Here is a 22203-nt window from a genome sequence, read left to right as displayed (position 1 = left end):
TAGGCATCACAGGTTTTGCAGGGCTGACTGCCCAGCCAGGGACCCTTATCCTGTGGTGCTTCCATCTGTCTGCCATTTCCCCTTTCTCCTCCCACCAGCTTCCAGCAGCGCGTGGAGCGATTCCATGAGAACCCAGGAGTCCGCGAGCTGCCACCCGACACCTACATCAGCAGGACCATCTCCCTGGTCAACTGTGGGCCCCCTCTGAGGTGAGAGCATCCACCGGGTATGGGGGAGATGCCAGTCCAGGGTGACAAGCTCAACTGGGGTGCCTGGATCCTGGGTGGGGACTGCACACCTGGCCCCGAGAGGCATACACAGGGGACCTGAGAATCCTAAAACCTGGGAGTCCTAGACAGAACCACAGCATCACTAGACTATAGAGTAATGAAAACCTGGGGGTGTTGGAATTACAGGAACCTAGAAGCCAGACTCTAGGAATTACATTTTTTTAAAAATGTTTTTATCTTACTTGTATAGTTGATTTACAATGTTGTGTTAATTTCTAACAGCAAAGTGATTCAGTTATATTACTTCCTTTTTTATTGACTTATTTTTAACTGAGTTTTTTAAATCGGGAATGCATTCAAGATACAATAGGGCATACAATGAGAAGCTTCCCTCCGTTACTCCTCTGGTCCAGTTATTACTAACGTCTCCCATATCTTTGCAGGGTTATTTGATACATTTTCCAGTAAATACGTGTAAATAAGTGTATATATGCAGAGGCACGCTTCATGCATATGCAGAGATGTGCATGCATATGCATATTTCATACATACACAAGTAAATATATGACTATGTACGTACATATTATTTCTTCCCTTAAAAAAAAAGAAATACAGGGACTTCCCTAGCAGTTAAGACTCTGCGCTTCCACTGCAGGGGGTGAAATGTCGATCCCTGGTGGGGAACTAAGATCCCACATGCACATGCCTTGCATCATAGCCAAAAAAAAAGGGGGATGACTCCCCCCAGAACACAGATAGTAGAATATTGAACACACTCTGTCCTTCTCCCTTTTACACCTTGGCGGTCTTTCTGTGAGCACCTGAGGAGTTCCCACATTCCTCTTTAGTATCTGAACTATTGTCCACTGTCTGGACCTGCCATCATTCATTTAATCTGTCCGCAGTGGGTGGACAGTGGCCTCCACTCTTTTGTAGAGAAAAACCTGGCACAAGTGTGGGGACTCAGGGATATGTTCTCAGAAGGGGGTCTGCTGGAATTTGGGCAGAAAGTGCCAAGTGCCCTCCAAACCAGGTTATTCTCCTTTCAGTGATGGAGATGGTCATCAGTTGTTACAATGACAGAAAATGAGAAAGGTAGAATTTTAGGATTATAGTTCTTTAGAATCACAGACTTTTAGGATGGAGGCATCCCCACTCTCACCCAGAAAGCACCAAGAGAAACAGACCCAGAGAGACCGCTTCTCTCCACTACATCCCCCTAGACTCCCAGACAGTCCACAGAGCTCCCCAAATCCCCAATCCTCCAGACATCCCCTGATATTTCTCACCCCAGGCCCTCCCCAGAGCCCCTGACTTCCGCCAGCTCCCCCCTCTGACCTGTCACCCCTGTGACCCACAAAATAGGGTCCGTCTAAGGGGAGACAGGTCCAGACAGTTGGGCCGAGATGTTTGGGTCCATGACTTTTGGTTCCATGGATCCCTGCAGAGCTCTGGCGGAGCGCCTGGCCCGAGTGGGGCCCCCTGAGAGTGAGCCAGCCCGGGAAGCGGCTGCCAGTGCTCTGGACCGTGTGATCCGACTCTGCCACCGCATCCTGACCGACCTGCTGTTCCAGGAGCTGCAGGTGAGAGGCAGTGGGCTGGGGTGGGGCCAGGGTAAGGGGGCGCCCCCACCTCATCCTGCAGCTCCTTCAGCCCATGACTCAGTGTTCGGGAAGCGGAGGGGTGGGGTGGGGTAACGGCTATATCTGGGTGGTTTAGGGGGGTAGGGGGTGCAGGAAGGAAGAGGCAGGAGGACATGGTCGGGGGAGGATAGCCATCAGCAGGAAGGGGCCTTGGGGACTGGGTGGAGCTCCTCCTCACTGAGGTCCCCCAAATCCCTGCCCAGCCTCTCCTAGTCCCAAGAGCCCCATTTACTCATCTCTGGGCTCCTGCACATGCGCAGAGGGGACAAGGTTCAGAAGGAGTGGGGGGCTGGTGGGAACACCGGGGAACAGAACTGAGTGTTGTGCATGTCCCTGGTTGCGATTTGTGCTCAGTCCACGTTGTGTATCAGGTTGTGTCCCACCTCTGCTTAGAACCCTCCATGGCTCCCAGCTCACTCTGGGCAAAAGCCATGGTCCTCACGGTGGCCCCCCAAGGGCCTGGATGGTCTGCCCTTTCCCTCTCTGACCTCATCTCCTCCCACTTCCCTCCTTGCTTATTCCACTCCAGACACATCCCGCGCCAGCTGCTCCTTAATGTGTCAGACACATTCCAACTTCAGTACCTTTGCACCTGCCAGTCCCTCTGCCTGGACTTCTCTTCCCTCAATAGCCCCAGAGCTCCCTCTCTCACCTCTTGCAAGTTTTGGCTCAAATGTCACCTTCTCAGAAGGACCTCCTCTGACTGTCCTATTTAAAATAGAAGCCCCCTGAGACTCCCCCTCCACCCCCAGGCTCTGTTTGTCTCCAAAGCACTTATCACTACCTGCCATGCTATATCCTTTGCTTTTTTTTTTTTTTTCCAATCTGTCTCCTCCCATTGGAATGTTAGCTTCTCAAGGGCAAGGATTTGTTGGAATGCTTCTAAAATAACTTTCTTGTAATGGAAAATTTCAAACATACACAAAAGTCAGCAGAATGACCTCCTGTGGACCAGCTCCAGCAAGTATCAGCTCCACCTCTCCCCCACCTCTCCTGCCCACTGGTTTCTTTTAAAGCTACATCCTTGACATCCTGTCATCATCCATCAGCACTTCAACCTGTATCTCCAAAAAGATAAGGAATCCGGCCTTTTTAAAAAAACATAATTCACTGCCACTCTCCTACCTAACAAATGGAACAATCAGTCCTTAATATCATCACATATCAGATCAGAATTCAGATTCCCCCCAAAGGCTTACGATGATCACGCGCTTGGAGTTTTGTTTATCTCATTTTGCGCTGTGTCCCCAAGAGTTCTCTGATGTGTTCCCAGTGATCCACGCGGGGCTGGGCCATGCAGGAAAGGTTCAGAGAATGTTTGTGGAATGACTAAATGGACAAGTATGGGAATGAAAGTAAGTGAGTGTGGTGGGGGAATTAGGTACAATCTTTATTCCAGGCCTGGCGGTACCACTTCCAGGTATGGGGTCTTGGGCAAATGGCTTTCCCTTTGGGGTCACTGTTTGCTCATCTGGAAAATGAGCACAGCCTTCTCAGATGGCTGTGAGGAAGCAATGGGCTTGTGGCCATAAAGTGTTTAGCTCTCAGGTACTGACCACTGTGATCTCCGTAGATGTACAGAGTTCATAGCAACAGCAATACTTCCTGAGTCGAGTGCTGTACTAAGAGAGACGGCTCGTTTGATTCACACCTGCTTTCTAACAAAAGCCCACATTTTTGGAGGATCAGAAAACTGGGCTACTGTGGGATGAGAAAGCAGGAAGGGGGTGCAGGGCCGAATGGGATCGGATCCTGCTTCGGGCCCCCATGGACACCAACCTCAAGGGTGTCTGGGGACCTCCTGCTCCCAGTGTCCACCCAACAGCAGCATCTCCCCTCGCTCCTCCCAGCCTGCATCTCAGGGACAGACCCACTCCCCATCCCACCTCCAGGATCCAGATGCCTCCCGCCCCTCCCCCGACAGGGGACCACCCACTACATCCTATGCAGCTACTACCTGTATTCTCCTTGCCTCCTCCTCATCCCTTCCCCCTCCTTCCAGACCCCCCATTTCTGCCTCAGTCTTGCCCCCTCCCAGCCATCTCAGTGAAGCACAGAGCTGATCTGCTCCCTCTCCTGCTCAGAACCTTCCATGGCTCCCCAGTACCCTCAGGAGAAATCTGGAAATCCTCACACAGCCCGGGAGGCTTGTGTGTTCTGCGGCCTTCACCTGACCAGCCCCATCTGTCCACTGGGCAGTCATACATGACCTTCCCCCTCCTTGCTAACCATAACTCCTTTCCCTGCTTAGATTGGCCCTTAGCTTGGTTTAACACTCTGCTGCCTCTTAAGTAATTGTTTTTGAACAAAGGTCTCCCATTTTCACTTTGCATTGGGCCTGTGAATTATCTAGATGGTTTTGCCAGCCACACTGACCTTTCTGGCCCTCTGACCTGCAGGCCCATCTGAAATCTGAATCTTCACACTGGCTTTCCCCTGGATTCAACCACCCCCTCTCCCACTCCTCACTTGGGTAACAGTGACCATCTTCTGGGCCTTAGCTCTGGGGACCCCTCCTCCAGAAAGCCCTCCTTGACTCTCTATGCTGACTCAGCCATTCCCCTCTGGATTTCCTAACCCCCTGGGAGTGGGTCCGTCAGTCTCCCCTTCTGGACTGTGAGCCCCCAGGGAGGCAGGGCTGGACTGTCTCCGGCACTGCTGTGTCCCCAGCACTGTGCCAGGAGCAGAGTTGGGGGAACAAATATTGAATTGCTAAGTGAAGAAAGAGGGTGGAAAGGAGGCGAGCCTCGAACCTCTGCCCACTCTGTCCCACCCAGCCGCACTTTAGCAAGCTGATGCGCAGGAAGTGGCTGAGCAGCTCGGAGGCCCTGGACGGCATCGTGGGCACGCTGGGCGCTAAGGCCCTGGCGCTGCGCAGAATGCAGGATGAGCCTTACCAAGTGCGTCTGCTTGGGCGGGGGGAGGGGTGCGGGGTGGAACCCGGGCAGCCATGAGGCGAGGGCGGAGAGGAGCCAGAGTGCTCGGCAGGGAGAGACCTCTTCTAGGTGGGGAGCAACTCTATCAGGGAGAGATAGGTGGCGCTCATTCTGGGGTCTGCGCGGTGGGTGCCCGCGGGTATCGGGGTGTAGCGGGGGAGAGGGTTGCCCGCAGGGTTGGGGCCTCTGGGAGGTGGAGCTCCGGAGAAAGCCGGAGAGGGCTGGGATGGGGCATCCTTTGGGGGCCGGTGGGCTCGCGGGCTGATTAGGGAGCAGGTCAGGGGTTCCCCATAAGGAGTCAGGAGGACTGCCTGGGGACTGGGGGCTGGGAGGGGTTCCCGTTGGATACCCTGAGTGGGCGCGGGCGGGTGGGAAGCGGGGAGAGAGGGTCATCGGCGGCTCACACCCCCTCGCGGCTTCCCCGGTCCCCAGGCGCTGGTGGCCGAGCTGCACCGGCGGGCGCTCGTCGAGTACGTGCGGCCCCTGTTCCGCGGGCGCCTGCGCTGTGGCTCCGCGCGGACCCGCAGCCGCGTGGCCGGAAGGCTCCGGGAGGACGCCGCGCAGCTGGAGAGGCTGTTCCGACGACTGGTCAGTGCGGTCAGAGGGCAGGGGGCTCCAAAACCAGGAAAACCGGGAATCTGGGGACTCGATAGCCGGGGGCGGGGGCTTAGAATGAGACCCTCACCCAACTTGTACCCAACTGTAACACTCTGATCTCTGCTCTCTAGAGGCGGGTAAAAAGTGGGCTTTCTCCCGGCTGCGAGAGCTCAGTCTGGGCTCAAATGAGAAAAAATGGTCCCTATGCGTTGTTGTGGCGATTAGATCAAAGGGGCTTAGGACCTGGAATCCTGAACACTAGCTATTATTACGAGCACAGAGAGTCGCTAAATGCAACAGAAACTCAGAACTTGAGTGCTTCCAAATCCAAGCATTTAAAATCAGCAAATCTTATTTGTACCCAGTTATAATCATCAAGACCGGAAGAGTCTCACTCAAGCTATCCCGGGAGTTTCTAACCTAGAGTCCTTGGAATTTTCTTGTTAATTTGCCGGGAGATAACTGTAGATTCACATGTGTTTATAAGAAAGAGCGCAGAGAGAGATCTCTGGCACGCTTTGTCCAGTTTCCCCCAGTGGTAACATTTTGTCCCTGAGCCCCAAATTATCTACAAACAGTAGATTATATTACGGATTTTCCTTCAAATTTCCAAAGGTTCCAGATAATCTCTGACTACAGCCCGCCCTCTGCCTGGTTTTACCTACGAGAAAACTGCGGGGCCTCGGGAGAGGGTGGTTTCGAGGGGGTAAGCGTTGACTGGGGGCGAGGGTGTGAGCCCGGGGTCCTCTCTTAACTGCAGGAGTCCCAGGCCTCGTGGCTGGACGCCGTGGTGCCCCGTTTGGCCGAAGTTCTCCGCCTGGAAGACACGCCGAGCATCCAGATGGAGGTGGGGGTGCTGGTGCGGGACTACCCGGACATCAGGTGAGATCCCCACCCCCCATGGCCGCCCCGTCCCTTTCTGCCGCCTGCAGGGCCGAGGTCTCCCGCGAGCCCTGGCATATCCGTCCGTGCGTTTCCTGCCTCTTGGGCGAGGGAGGGAGGCGGCGAGCGTGTCTGACGGCCGTTTCCTGCTGGAAACCAGGGCATTATTAATACGATTTCCCTCCTTCTGCCGCCGCCGTCGCTGCCGCCGCCGCCACCAGGGCTCACAAACAAACAAGCAGTCACAGGAAGCCCGGGGCAGGGGGGGCGCGGGGCCGCCCGGCCGGCAGGAAGGGCCGGCCCATCAGGGGAGCCGCGGGGGACTCGGGGACACGCAGGGGCGCACGGGCGCACACGCACTGGGATAGTGGCAGGGGCCGTTCAGGTCCTGATGGACTCTTTCCTTTGTGATCCTCTCTGAGCCTCAGTCTCCTCCTCTAATCCATGGGGACAATAGTTCTCTTTTCATGATTAGCGGGGGATGATTTACCATCATCCGTGGTAACAGCAGTAACAACACCAGTTCTTGCTTATTGAGTCCTCAGGTCAGACGTAAAACAGCGTCGCACACACCCACTCTATAAGTAAGTTATTTTAGAATGAAAGCTATTTTAGAAATTCTTTGCAGGTAAAAGGCAAGCACTGTTCTGAGAGCTTAGCACCATCCAAGGCAGGCAGAGATTAACTAGCTGACCCCAAATGTCACAGCTAGCCAGCAGCAAAGTCTGGACTTGAACCCAGGCGGTAGGCTCTAAAGCTGGTACTCCTGACCACCACACAACACCGCCACTTGCATAAGGTGGTGTTGAGTGTAGTCCTACAGCATTGGTCGGGCAGACAGACATTCTGTATTCAGAGAGACCCACCCCACAGGACCCTGGAGTGCCGCATCAGCTGGGTTTAGGGTCAGGACTTGGGGCTGAAGGTAAGGACTCTGGAACTGATTCAGGATGGATAGTTCTGGTTGTGAGGTGTGGGAAAGCACAACATCCCAGAGTTGCATGGCAGTAGGGGTCCCGGCACTCCTGCTGGGCTGGGGTTTCTGAACTTGAATCTGAACTTGGATATACAGCCCACCAGCTGCATATTAGACTAGAGTTTGGGAGCTATGGGGATTTCGAATTTGGAATGTGGACAGGTGAAGATGCTGAGCTGGATTGAAGGGAGTGGTAAAGACCCCAGAACCTTGTTTGAAATGAAAGTTCTGGAAATGAATGTTGGGTGCAGGATAGTGAATTGAAATATGGTGGCTCTGGAATTGAGTTTTGGATCCGGGATCTGGAGCTGAGATCGGGAGAAGGGAAGGTTCCGATGTGTTGCATTTAGGGGCGAGGGTTGTGGAATAGAGTTAGTTTTGAGCACAGAGTTTCTGGTGGGAGTAAGGGTCCCCAAGGTGAATTTGGGGTTCTGGGGGAGAATTTTGCTTGATAACAATGTCAGGAATGGGCTAGTGGTGAAGTGAGTGTTCTGAGGTTGAATTTGGACGACAGTCCAAACAGCAGTGGTGGAGAATATTCTAGACTAGGTGTTGGGGTGAGGTAAGGGTTAGGATAGGGATGGGGGTGAGCACTTCCAGGCTAGATCTGAGTGATGATGTGGAGCCGTGTGAGATCAAAGTGAAGATGAAGTTAAGGGTTGCTACAGAGTCCAGAGCTGAAACAGGCATGAGAGTAGCAGAATGATCATTCAGGAGTGGTCTGAGCTCCTGAAGGGGTGAAGATGGAAGGTTATTTTAATCAAGAGCTGAGATGGGATGAAGAGGAAGATTCTTGTGCTGGTTTTGGAGGTGAGGGTTCTGGAATCCACTGTGAGTAGGGGGATTTGGACTGGTTGGGAGGGAAGTTCTGGAGGGGGGCTGGTGGGATCTAGGGGGGCTGGTGGGAAGGGAGGATCTGGGGGGAACTGATATGGAGGAGGGATATGGAGAGAGCAAAGGGGCTCCAGAGCTGAGACAAGTTCTGGAAGAGACGGCTGGGGGGCGTGGGTGTCCCAGGTGGGCTGGGAGTGTATCTGGAGGCCCCCATGCACCTGTCCCCTCCTCCGCCCCCAGGCAGAAGCACGTGGCAACGCTCCTTGACATTCGTGGTCTGCGCCACACGGCCACCCGCCAGGAGATCCTGGCGGTGACCCGGGACCTGGAACTCTGCGAGGTGGCAGCCCTGTCCCCGCCTCGGGACCGTGCCTTCTTCGCAGACATCCCCGTGCCCCGGCCGCCTATCTGCCTCAGCCTCCCTCTGTTCCTGGGCCGCCTCACCCTCTCCCGGCTGGCCTGCCTGCCCTGGCCTCGGCCTCCGGCTCCGTCTGCATTACGGCGGCCCCAGGCCCGACGCTGAGACTCTCCCAACCCCACCTCAGTGCCCCCCATCTTTGCTGCTGACAGACCATCCCGCCTCACCCCGACTCGACTCCCAGCCTGGCACCACAGACCCTTGGGCTGGCAAGATCCTTAGCAGTCTTCTCCCCTACCCCCAAACTCCCTGTTCCAAGGAGAAACCGGCTAGAAGGAGCAAGGACTTTCCCAAGGCCATGAAGCCCGTTCCCAGCACCAGCTCCCCAGCCCAGCGTGGGGTGGGTGGCGTTTTGGAAGGCTGTACACAAATATCCTAGCCCCCCCCCCCCTTTCCCCTCACCTCAAGGTCTGGCCTCAATCCAATGTATTAAGGAACGTACGATACTTAGAATAAAGAGGTTTCTATTTAACACAAGGAAGGGCTGAGTCCCCAGTGTGTGGGGGGAGGAAGGACTGGGGCAGGGCCCAGGGCCAAGGGCTTCTCACACACCCAAGGCCGGGCTAGGGTCCAACTCCTGGGCAGAGCAGTGGAGGCCGCGGGAAGCCCTGCAGAATGGGAGCAGCCCTGCTGCCCCATTTACACGAGGTCCCTGAGGCTGCATGACTCTACGGCAGGCCCTCGGCCTCTCTGGGCCAGCGACCCTCATTTTGTCCATCCCCAAGTGCCTTCTCTCCTGGGCCCAGTGGTTCCACCTTGGCACACCCCCTTCCCCCATCCTCAGGCGGGAAGCGGTATCAAGAGAGGAAGGAGGTTGGGGGCAGGGCTGGCGGCATCCAGGGCGCCCTCCTGGGTTGACGCAGGAAAATCGCAGGGTGGGAAAAATTCCAGCCTCTCACCCCCAGCCCTGCGGATCCTAGTCCCCACAGAGACCTTGAGGTCACCTCCTTGCTGACCCCTGCCCCTCCGGCCCAGTTGGACAGGCTGTGATGGATGCTTCCTGGCATGGCTTTTTTTTTTTTTTCTTTCTGCAAAGTCGGAAGGAGGAGGCAGCCAGGGGTCAGAGTGGAGGCTGGGGTTGGAACCTCATGCACATTTGAACTCACGTTTGACGTCTGATGGTCTCTTGGAGCCCCAGGGCTGTGTGATGCCAGGCAGGAAGCTGACCCTCTCTGGGCTGCAGTTCCTGTCCCTCTCTGAGGAACTGCTTAACCTCTCTTTGCCTAGGACAAGGTGAGATGTCCAGAGGATACATGCCCCTCACTTCACATCCTCAAGTGATACTTTCAGTGTCACAGATATACAAGTGGGGAGTTGAGGAACGAACCGGCTGCAGTTTGTGGGCATTTAATGAAAGATGTATTCATCTCAGTTTGGCAGGATTCTTTTTCGAGATTTTGGTGCCCCACTGTAAAATGGCTGTATTGAAATAGAATTTACACAACAGAGAATTCATCCATTTAAAGTGCACAGTTCAGGGCAGTCACCTCTGCAGTCAATCTTGGAACCACTTCATCCCCCTTAAGAAACCCTGCACCCCTTTAACCATCAACCCAACCCCTCTATCCCTCTCAGGCTCTGGTCACCACTGGGCTCCTTTTTCTCTCTGGAGATCTGCCTGTTCTGGAACGCTTCTGTGTAAATGGGATCACAGAACATGGGGTCTTTGTGTGTGTGTATACGTGTGTATGGGTGTTAAGAACATGACGTGAGATCTACCCACTTCACACTTTTCTCAGTGCACAATACAATGCTGTCAACTATTGTCACACGCTGAACAGCAGGTCTTTGAACTCTAACTGTGTGCTCCTTAAACAACTCTCCCCCACCTCCTCCATCCCATCTGTTCTCTACTGCGAAGACTGAGCTATTTTAATTTTTATTATTTTCTATTGAAGAGTATAGTTGACGTACAGTGTTGTGTTAGTTTCTGCGGCACAGCAGTGATTCAGTTACACGTATCTGTATACATAGTCTTTTCATATTTCCCATTATGGTTTGTTATAGGATGTTAAATATAGTTTATGCTATATGGTAGGACCTTGTTGCTTCCCTGTTTTATTATGTAGTCATTTGTATCTGCTAACCCCAAACTCCCAGTCTGTCCCTCTCCCACCCCCCGAGTTTGAGTGTCCTGGATACCTCATGTAAGTGGAATCATGCAGAATTTGTCCTTTTTTGACTGGCTTATTTCACTTCACGTCATGACTGTCACAAATGGAAGGATTTCTTTGTTAAGGCTGAATAATATTCTACTGTATGGCTTCACAGCATTTTTTTTACCCACTCATCTGCTGCTGGACATTTGAGTTGTTTCCATATCTTGGCTACTGTGAATAAAGAAGTGATTTTTTGGGGGCCTGTCTTCTTTCACTTTGCAAAGTATTTTCAGGATCCGTCATGTTGTAGCACGTGTCAGTACATCATGTCTTTTCATTGTCAGATAATGTTTCACTGTATGGCTATACCACATCGTATTTATCCATGTATCAGCTGATGGACAGACTTCTCAGGTGGCGCTAGTGGTAAAGAACTCTCCTGCCAATGTAGGAGATATAAGAGATGCAGGTTCAATCCCTGGGTCAGGAAGATCCCCTGGAGGAGGGCATGGCAACCCACTCCAATATTCTTGCCTGGAGAATCCCATGGACAGAGGAGCCTGGCGGGCTACAGTCCATGGGGTTGCAAAGAGTCGGACACAGCTGAAGCGACTTAGCACACACACATGCCGCTGATGGACATTTAGGCTGTTTCTACTTTTTAGTTGGTAGTATTGTGCTCCACTTTTTTTTTTTTTTCTAGATTACAAACATTTTCTTGGTTCCCTGAGAAGTTCTGACCTTACCCTGAGCTTCATTCCACCGCGTTTTTTTGTTTTTGTTTTTTACTTTCTTGCATGCTTGGCAGGATCTTAGTTCCCTGACCAGGGACTGAACCCAGGCCACAGCAGTGAAAGCCCAGGAGCCCTAACCATGATGCCACCAGGGAATGCCCTCAGTTTCCACTTTTGTAAAACGGGAGGAGTCCTCACAGCAGTGTTAATGTGGCACCTACAGCCAGTGGCATGCTCCCGAGGATTCACTCAACAAACGTGCAGATTTGGAAACAGAGGCCCAGACGAAGACAGGAGTGCCACTAAAGTCACCATCCAGGGCCTTCCCTGGTGGTCCAGTGGTGAAGGCTCTGCGCTTCCAACACAGGGGGCATGAGTTCAAGTCCTGGTTGGGATACTAAGATCCCATGTGCTATGTGGTGTGGTCAAAAAAGTAATAAAACATGTCAAATCACCATCCAAAGAGTGCTGGGGGCAAGACCCCACCTCATCCCAGGCTCCCGAGGAGATTGTGTGTGAGGCATATGGCTCAGATCCTGACCCAGGGGAAGTGCTTGGAAAACCCTGAACTGATTGGGTTCACACAGAGCTGATTTCTGGACTGTGGGACTGGGGCTGGGTGGTAACTGTTTATTGGGTACCTACCTATTCTGTGTCAGGGGCTCCCTGAATGTATCTTACATGCAGAGCATCTCAGGACTTCCCTGGTGGTCCAGTGGGTAAGACTCCCTGCTCCCAGTACAGGCGGCCCAGGTTCAGTCCCTGTTCGGGGAACTAGATCCCACATGCCGCAACTAAGAGTTCCCATACCGCAACTAAGACCCAGTGCAGCCTAAATAAAGACAGAAATAAAAAAAATATTTAACAAATGCAGAGTGTCTCATGGCACCGTCCCCCTGGCCCTGGGAGAAGAGACTGGTCCTCTCAGGCAGGAAGCAGTCTCAGAGGTTAGGACAGTTAGAGGCGGTGGCTGGGATTTAAACCCCAATCAGATAGATTCCAAGAGCTCTCCGTCACTGTCTGCCGGCCCTGCTGTGCGCCAGGCCAAGCACGTGCCTAACGCACTGTACCCATGCCTCGCTGCCTGGCCGCGGGCCAGCCTCCCCGTCAACCCCTGGGAGATGGATGGTGTTGTTGTTCCTCGTGCACTGATGAGGTCCCCAAGGCTCTGATGGACACTCTGGTCACACAGCCAGGAAGTGGCTGAGCAGCGCCTTCCTGGGAAGGGGAGAAAGAAGACAACGCTGGCCGGGGAGGGGACTGTCCATATGGGCCATGGCCACGGTCCAGATGAGAGAAAGGGAGGCAGGTGGCCTCCAGGGGGACATGCCCTCCCCTCGGACTGGACTTGGTTCAGTTGGGACCAGGATCATTCGGCTTCATCAAAACGTGAAATTGCAGCCAGGACCATAAAGGCACCAGGGCAGGAAATTCTGGGAAAGGAGAGGGCCCGGGGTCAGTAGCCACCCCTACCCTGGGGCTTCCCGCACCCACCCCTCCAGCCCCACCCAGAGTGGGTGGGGACCCTCCTTTTCTGCCCAATGCCTTTCTGATGAGCTGCCCACTGAGGCCTGGTCATTTTTCACTGAGCCCTGTGTCTAAGGCAGCCCCATCAAAGCGCCCAGACAGTGTGAAAGAGGCCCCTGAGGTCTGGGGGAGAGACCTGTGGTGTCCAATGCTGACCTAGCAAAGCCCTTGAGCCCCTCTCAAGCCCTCCATAACCAAGCAGGTGGTCAAGCTGGAGGAGGCAAGCCTGGTTGTCGCTGTCTGCAAGAGGAGGAGGATGAAGGTGGGAACCTACCAAACTCCCACCCTGCCTAGGGGCCTCAGTTCCCAGGTCTTCTGTAACCTCCACCCCCGTCGGAGCACCCGTCATCCTTGCCAGCCTTAACTGCTCTCTCTAATCCCCAGTCACCACTGAGTCCCCATGCCTCTTCCTGAGATGCCACCCCTCTCTGACTGTCTCTCTCTTCGAGACCTTGTTTCCTTCTGGAAGCCCCCTTCCAATCCTCAAGTCTCCATCTCTCACTCTGAGCCTCCTTACCACCTCTCTGAGCCCCTGGAAGCTGAGTCCTGTCCCCATCTTGGGTCCCCTCTCTTTTTGTCACTATAAAATCACTCATTCTATCCATTCATCCACTGAGTTCATCTTGTACACCCAACCTTGTACAGGGTGATGCCGGGGACACTGTAGTGACCTCAACAGCCTTGGCCCTGCCCTGACGGAACTGACAGTCCGGGGGGAGACGTGTCTGTCATCCAAAGTGGTCAAGGCTAGAGTTGGGGAGCCGTCTAGGGGAAGTTCAAAATTTCCCTGACTTTGTCTGGGAATCAGGAAAGCTTCCTGGAGGAAGAGGCACCTGCTCTGAGATCCAACCCTCCACTGGACCACAGATAACATCGGGCAGTTCGTAATACCCCAGAGGGCCTGAGGAAGAAAATGGAATCAATAGATTCCCCCAAATTTTCTTGTAGTCTTGCCTAAAGAACTTTGTAATGTTCGGTTTTCAAAGGGAAATTTAAATGGAACGGTTTTCAAAGGGAAATGTAAAATGCTCATACCCTTGAACGTAGAAACCCCACTTCTAGGAATGTATCCCTTTGCAGTACTCACGGGTGCAAGACAGACACTGCTACGCTGTTCAAAGTGGCGACTATGGAAAACAGTCAATAAGTGACTGGTTAAATTGGGTCCAGTAGGTACAGTCCCCAGGGGAATACAACATAACAAATAAAAGATTGGAGGTTGACACTCTCATCTTATTCCCAAACTCAGAAGGGAAGCGTTTAGTCTTTCATTATTAAGTATCATGTTGTTCTTGTTGTTGTTTAGTCGATAAGTCATGTCTGACTCTGCGACCCCATGGACTGTAGCCTGCCAGGCTCCTCTGTCCACAGGATTTCCCAGGCAAGAATACTGGAGTGGGTTGCCATTTCCTTCTCCAGGAGACCCTCCCAACCCAGGGATGGAACCCGATTCTGCTGCATTGGCAGGTGGATTCTTTATTGCTGAGTAATCAGGGAAGCCCAAATATCATGTTAACTGTAGGCTTTTCATAGATGCTCCATATTAGAAGGAAGAAGATCCCTTCTATTCCCAGCATGATGAGAGTTTTTGTATGGAAAATAAAGTTTGCTTGATGCTCTTCCTGTATCTTTTAGGGTAATTAAACTATTTTCTTCTTTATTGTATTAATGGAAGATGGATTACTTAGATTGGTGGTTGATTGTTCAAACAATCTTGAATTTTTAAGGTTAAACCCACTTGATCATGATGTATTATTATTATGTATTGCTTGCTTTGCTTTCCTAATATTTTATTATTTTTGCATTCATGTTCATGGGGATATGAAAAAGAATTAGACATGAACTGACACATTTTATGACAAAAAGCAGTAAATAAACTAGGAATAGGAGGGAAATTCTTCAACATGATAAAGGCAATATATTAAAAAATAAGTAATATTACATGCAATGGGGAAAGATTTAAAACTTTCCATCTTTTTGAAACTCCCTAAGATCAGAGACAAACCGAGAATATTTGCTTTCACCATTTTTATTCAATCTAGTACTAGAGTTCCAGCTTCTAGAAAAAGGCAAGAAAAATAAATGACTGGAAATGAAGAAATAAAATCTGTTTGCAGTAGCATGATCTTATAAGTAGAAACTCCTAAAGAATAAAAAAAAATTAGAACTAAAAATGAATTCAGCAGTGTGTAGGATATAAAATCATCACACACAAACCAGTTGTATTTCTATACGCTAGCAATAAACAGTCTAAAAGAGAAATTAAGAGATAATTCCATTTACAAAAGCATACAAAGTAATAATTAGGAGTAAATTTCGCCTGGGAGTGAAATTAGGAGTAAGTTTTCACTGAAAACTAAAAAAGCACTGCTGTAATGGAGAAGGAAATGGCAACCCACTCCAGTATTCTTGCCTGGAGAACTCCATGGTCAGAGGAGCCCAGCAGGCTACAGTCCATGAACCCGCAAGAGTTGGACACAACTTAGCAACCAAACCACCACCACCACGCCCCACCAGGGCACCCCAGGGCACCCCAGGGCACCCCAGATTGCTGCTGCAACACAGCTGGCCCAACCCCTCACATCAGGGATCCAGAAGTGGGATATAAAAAGCAAAACAAAACACTGCTTTAAGAAATTATAATTTGAAAAGATACAGGTACTCCTATGTTCACAGCAGCACTATTTACAATAGTCAAAACATGGAAACAAGCTAAATACCCATCAACAGATGAATGGATAAAGAAGATGCAGTATATATACACAATGGACTGTTACTCAGCCACAAAAAAGAATGAACTAATGCCAACTGCAGCAACATGGATGGACCTAGAGATTATCACACTAAGCAAAGTAAGTCAGAACGACAGGACATCACTTACATGTGGAATCTAAAATATGACACAAATGAAGATATCTGTGAAACAGAAACAGGCTCACAGACATAGAGAACAGACACGTGGTTGCCGAAGGGGAGGAGGGGTGCAGGAGGGAAGGATCGGGAGTTCGGGATTAGCAGATACAAACTAGTACATACGTAGGGTGGTTAAACAACAATCTGTGACACCGGGAACTACTTTCAATACCCTGTGATAAACCATAATGGAGAAGAATATGAAGAATACGTATTTATAACACTGTATACCACCTATACTTCAATAATTGTTTTAAAGCTACAGTAATCAAGACAGTGTGGTACTGGAGCTTCTCTGGTGGCTCAGTGTCAAAGAATCTGTCTGCCAATACAGGGGACACGGCTTTGATGCCTGGTCCAGGAAGAGCCCCCATGCCGAGGGACAACGAATCCCCGCGCCACAACTACGCAGCCCATGCACGTGCCGAAACTAAGAAAGCCTTAGTGCCTAGAGCCTGCGCTCTGCAACAAGAGAAGCGACGGCAGTGTGGAGCCCTTACACCGCAACTAGAGTAGGACCTGCTCGCTGCAATTGGAGAAGGCCTGTGCACAGCACCAAAGGCCCAGTGCAGCTGCATATAAACGAGTAAACACTTTAAAAAAGACAGTGTGGTATTGGAATAAGGATACATACCATACAAACACAATAGTGCCAAATAGACCCAAAGTTGATTTTCTATAAACATGGAGTATAATGCAAGGGGAGGGAAGTCTTTTCAATAAATGATCCTGAAACAACTAGATATCTGCATGAATCAAACTGAACCCAGTTCACAGGGCACACAAAAATTACCTCAAATGAATCACAGACCTAACATATAATCATAGACCTAGCATATAAACTCTAAAACTATAAAATTTCAAAAAAAGAATTGGAGAAAATGTTCATAAACTTGGGGTAGGCGAGGTTTTTTAGACAAGACACTAAAAGCACTAACCATAAAAGGAAAAAAAAACAAAAGATCAGTGGGACTTAACAAAACTTAAAACTTCTGTCCTTCAAAAGATAAAATTAAGAAAAAGAAACTGTAAGCCACAACCTGGGAGAAAATATGTGTAATATGTTTTCCACCAAATTGGTTGAAATCAGAATATATAAAGTATCTTTACAAGTTAATAATGAAAAAAATTTTAATTTCCAACTTTAAAATGGGCAAAAGACATGAACACTTCCCAAAAGAAGATATATTAAAGGCCAACAAACATATCAAGACAGTCAGCATCTACAATCACCAGGGATTTTCAAATTAATGCCATGAAGAGATACGACTATACATCTAGAAAGGCTAAAATGTTAAAAGACTGATAATACCAAACGCTAGAAAAATACGCAGCAGCTAGAACTCTCACATAGTGTTGAAGGGAGTCCAAAATATTGGGTTGGCCAATAAATTTGCTTGGATTTTTCCTTAAGATGTAACGGAAAAACCCAAATGAATTTTTTGCCCAACCCAATAATACCCCCACTTTGAAAAACAGATCGGCATTTTCTTGTCAAGTTGAATATACATTTACTGTGTGATTCAGAATCCTCTTGGGTATTTATTCAAAAGAAATATATATATATATATATATATATATATATATTTATTTATTTATATATATATAAGGCTTCCCTGGTGGTCCAGTGGTTAAGAATCGCCTGCCAATCCAGGGACACGGGTCACATCCCTGGTCCAGGACGCTCCACATTCCTCGAGGCAACTAAGCCTGGGAGCTGCAAGTACTAAAGTCCTAGAGACCATGCTCCACAACAGGAGGAGCCACCGCGACTAGAGAGTAGCCCCCGCTCTCTGCAAGTAGAGAAAAGCCCAACAAGCAACAAAGACCCAACACGGCCAAAAATAAATAAAATTATTGTTTAAAAAATAGTGTATGTCAATTAGAAGCTTCCTGAATTCAATCACTGAACTGTTGTTATTAGAACGATGTCTTTGTTCTTGGGAGTTACCTGCTAGAGCATTTAGGGGTAAAGAATCCTAAGGTCTCAAATTATTTTCAAATGGCCCATTCATTAACAACACCACGACCATCATCATCACACATACACGGAGAGAAATAAAAGCAAGTTAAACAAACATTAATGAGCAGTGAATCTAGATGAAGCAGCGAACAAAGATACTAGTCTTGTAATTTAAATAGGCTTAAAATTTTTCAAAATAGAAAATTAAGAATGGCCCAGCCTGTGATACCTGTTTCTGTTCTTTGAAGGTTTTCAAGCTTGACCCCAAGGTGATGGCTTGCTCTTTCTGTGGATATGGGTCTGCAAGGTATATTCCTGAGAGTGGCATTGCTAGGTCTGAGAGTAAAGACATGTTGTTCAGCTAGTTAGCGATCATCAGATTTCTCCCCATAAAGTCTGTATCATTTTGCATGTCCACCAGCAAATTTTTGCCAGTTTTATAGGTGAAGACTGCCACTTCAGGGTACTTTTCATTGGAAGTGCTCTTATTATGAGTGAAGTTAAATATCTTTTCATGTAGTTAATGATGGCTCATATTTGTTTCTCTGTGATCTATTTCTTCTGCACATTTTAAAACATCGAGTTTTAGTCTTTTCCTTATAAAGAGGTAAACATTTTGTGTAACAAAAGTTGTAAATATTTTCTCTGAGATTGTCACAGTTTTACTTTGCTTATAGCATCATCTTCTTTTTCAATAATCTCAACACTCCAATGTTTTGTTAACTATTTTATGTGCATTGCTATCCAGTCTTGAAATCTGATAAAATATGTCCAGAGTTTCTTATAAAGACATGTGCAAATGTTCATTTACATTTTGCATATTAATAATGATAATTAAAATGACACAACAGTTATAGCTACATAAAAATATATACAAAGATTTGGAAATTCTGTGGTGGTCCAGCAGTTAGGACTCAGCAATTTCACTGCTGTGGACCTGGGTTTGATCCCTGGTCCGGGAATTAAGATCCCACAAGTCATTTGGTGTGCCATGCATGGAACAACAGACTGGTTCCAAATAGGAAAAGGAGTACGTGAAGGCTGAATATTGTCACCCTGCTTATTTAACTTCTATGCAGAGTACATCATGAGAAACGCTGGACTGGATGAAGTACAAGCTGGAATCAAGATTGCCAGGAGAAATATCAATAACTTCAGATACGCAGATGACACCACTCTTATGGCAGAAAGTGAAAAGGAACTAAAAAGCCTCTTGATGAAAGTGAAAGTGGAGAGTGAAAAAGTTGACTTAAAGCTCAACATTCAGAAAACGAAGATCATGGCATCTGGTCCCATCACTTCATGGGAAATAGATGGGGAAACAGTGGAAACAGTGTCAGACTTTATTTTTTGGGCTCCAAAATCACTGCAGATGGTGACTGCAGCCATGAAATTAAAAGACGCTTACTCCTTGGAAGGAAAGTTATGACCAACCTAGATAGCATATTTAAAAGCAGAGACATTACTTTGCCAACAAAGGTCCGTCTAGTCAAGGCTATGGTTTTTCCTGTGGTCAGGTATGGATGTGAGAGTTGGACTGTGAAGAAGGCTGAGCGCCGAAGAACTGATGCTTTTGAACTGTGGTGTTGGAGAAGACTCTTGAGAGTCCCTTGGACTGCAAGGAGGTCCAATCAGTCCATTCTGAAGGAGATCAGCCCTGGGATTTCTTTGGAAGGAATGGTGCTAACGCTGAAACTCCAGTACTTTGGCCACCTCATGCGAAGAGTTGACTCATTGGAAAAGACTCTGATGCTGGGAGGGATTGGGGGCAGGAGGAGAAGGGGATGACAGAGGATGAGATGGCTGGATGGCATCACTGACTCCATGGACATGAGTCTGAGTGAACTCCGGGAGTTGGTGATGGACAGAGAGGCCTGGAGTGCTGCGATTCATGGGGTCGCAAAGAGTTGGACATGACTGAGTGACTGAATTGAACTGATTATATATATATATATATGTGTGTGTGTGTATATATATATATATATATATATAGTAACTTTACCAACAAAGGTCTGTCTAGTCAAAGCTATGATTTTTCCAGTAGTCATGTATAAATGTGAGTGTTGGGCCATAAAGAAAGCTGAGTGCTGAAGATTTGATGCTTTTGAATTGTGGTGCTGGTGGAGAAGGCAATGGCACCCCACTCCAGTACTCTTGCCTGGAAAATCCCATGGATGAAGGAGCCTGGTAGGCTGCAGTCCATGGGGTCGCTAAGAGTTGGACACGACTGAGCGACTTCACTTTCACTTTTCACTTTCATGCATTGGAGAAGGAAATGGCAACCCACTCCAGTGTCCTTGCCTGGAGAATCCCAGGGACGGGGGAGCCTGGTGGGCTGCCGTCTATGGGGTTGCACAGAGTCGGACACGACTGAAGCGACTCAGCAGCAACGGTGGTGCTTGAGAAGATCCAATCTTGAGAGTCCCTTGGAAGGCAAGGAGATCAACCCAGTCAGTCCTAGAGGAAATCAACCCTGAATATTCATTGGAAGGACTGATGGTGAAACTCAAATACTTTGGCCACCTGATGAGAAAAACTGACTCATTCTTCAGGAAAGACCCTGAAGCTGGGGAAGATTGAAGGTAGGAGGAGAAGGGGATGACAGAGGATGAGATGATTGGATGGCATCACCGATTTGATGGACATGAGTTTGAGCAAGCTCTGGGAGTTGGTGATGGACAGGGAAGCCTGGTGTATGTTGCAGTCCATGGGGTCCCAAAGAGTCGGACACTACTGAGCAACTGAACTGAACTGATATAATAAAAGTATAACATATATTTATATGGATTCAAGATGACTTAATGTTATTTGACTTATAAAACAGGTAGATACTACACAAAAAATGAGGATGTAATTTCCAGAAAAGTAAAATGTCACTTTTCTTCTTAAAATTTAACAATAAATTTCCTGTCATAATTACTAATTCATAGACAAATCTTAGACTAATTCAAATTAGCCAGGGTTAAATACTCTGCATTAAAAAAACAAGGTTTGCAATTTAATAAACATACATAGGGTTTCCCTGGTGACTCAGATGGTAAATTTGATAACATTTTGTCAAAATTAAGAATTGCTTATCCATGTCATTCTAGATCCTGGAAACACACTAGAAAACGTGAATACTGAACCATTGATTCTTTGGAAAGCTGCACCCCTAGCCCTGGAAAACATCCTTAAGGGGTCCACGGATCACACCCTAATGGAGGACTTCCCTGGTGGTCCAGCGATTAAGAATCTGCCTGCTAATTCGGGAGACACAGGTTCAATCCCTCGTCCAGGAAGATTGCACACTGCTGCAGGGCAGCTAAGCCCATGCACCGCAACTGTTGAGCCTGTGCTCTAGAGCCCAGGAACTGCAACTACTAAAGCCCCCACACCTACAGCCTGTGCTCCACAACAAGAGAAGCCAACACAATGAGAAGCAGCACACTGCAGCTAGAGAAAGCCTCACACAGCCACCAGTGCAGCCAAAAAAAAAAAAAGGGGGGTTTGGGAAGGTCATATACTCTGCTATGTTCAAAATGCATACCCAACAAGGACTATTGAACATACACGCGACATGAAACTCTACTCCATGTAATATGCCAGTCTGGATGGGAGAGGGGCTTGGGGGGCATGTGTATATATGGCTGAGTTCCTTGCTGTTCACCTGAAATTATCACAACATTGTTAATCAGCTATGTGTGTATGTGTGTGTGTGTGTGTGTTAGTTGCTCAGCTGTGTCTGACTCTGCAACACCATGGACTGTAGCCCACCAGGCTCCTCTGTCCATGAAATTCTCCAGGCAAGAATACTGGAGTGGGGTGCCATTCCTTTTTCCACAGGATCTTCCTGACCCAGGGATTGAACCTGGGGCTCCTGCATTGCAGGCAGATTCTTTACTGTCTGAGCTGCCAGGGAAATCCATTAATCAGCTATACCCTAATACAAGATAAAAGTTTAAAGTTTGAAAAAAAAAAGAATTGCTTTATAAAAACCCTAATAGGAAACTTACAAAGTAGCAATGATTCTGAGAACAAAGAGAGGGGAGTAATATGCAGATGTTTCATTGATGTATATAGTATAATTAAAAGGTATGAGGTGATATTACTGTGGTTTTGGACAAGGTTTCAACTATTCTTAGGGGATCAATTAAGACACTGAGAATGAACAATCCTATTAAGACCTCAGAAAGAACATCTCCCCTATTTTCATGGTGTTATCTCACTAATAGGAAATTCAGTTTCTAACAACTCTTTTCTGTATTTGACTCTACTGGCTTGAGAAGCAGCTTCCTATTTTGAGAATTATATGACATAATATGCTGCTGCTGCTGCTAAGTCGCTTCAGTGGTGTCCGACTCTGTGTGACCCCATAGACGGCAGCCCACCAGGCTCCCCTGTCCCTGGGATTCTCCAGGCAAGAACACTGGAGTGGGTTGCCATTGCCTTCTCCATTGTGTGAAAGTGAA

The 22203-nt window shown here is 48.7% G+C and overlaps 1 protein-coding gene across 3 annotated transcripts in view; it reads left to right on the top strand.

The window, feature by feature from the left end:
* The window catches only part of EXOC3L2 (exocyst complex component 3 like 2), a 32479-nt gene extending 11464 nt beyond the window's left edge, over window positions 1–21015 (top strand). The window contains exons 7-12 of one of the 3 annotated variants that reach the window (XM_025269315.3): window positions 99–209; window positions 1678–1813; window positions 4651–4773; window positions 5242–5397; window positions 6167–6288; window positions 20845–21015. In XM_025269315.3, coding sequence (XP_025125100.1) covers window positions 99–209; window positions 1678–1813; window positions 4651–4773; window positions 5242–5397; window positions 6167–6288; window positions 20845–20878 — 682 coding nt within the window. In that variant the 3' untranslated portion in view covers window positions 20879–21015. Of the gene's footprint in view, window positions 1–98; window positions 210–1677; window positions 1814–4650; window positions 4774–5241; window positions 5398–6166; window positions 8075–8338; window positions 10875–20844 lie in introns of those variants that run through there. The other 2 variants (XM_025269314.3, XR_003104699.3) reach the window with 2 other exon arrangements.
* The last annotated feature ends 1188 nt before the right edge of the window (window positions 21016–22203 follow it).

Source organism: Bubalus bubalis, chromosome 18 (assembly GCF_019923935.1).
Source record: "Bubalus bubalis isolate 160015118507 breed Murrah chromosome 18, NDDB_SH_1, whole genome shotgun sequence".
Lineage (NCBI taxonomy): Eukaryota > Metazoa > Chordata > Mammalia > Artiodactyla > Bovidae > Bubalus > Bubalus bubalis.
The sequence above is the reverse complement of the archived record's forward strand: the minus strand, read 5'-3'. Positions and strand labels throughout refer to the sequence as shown.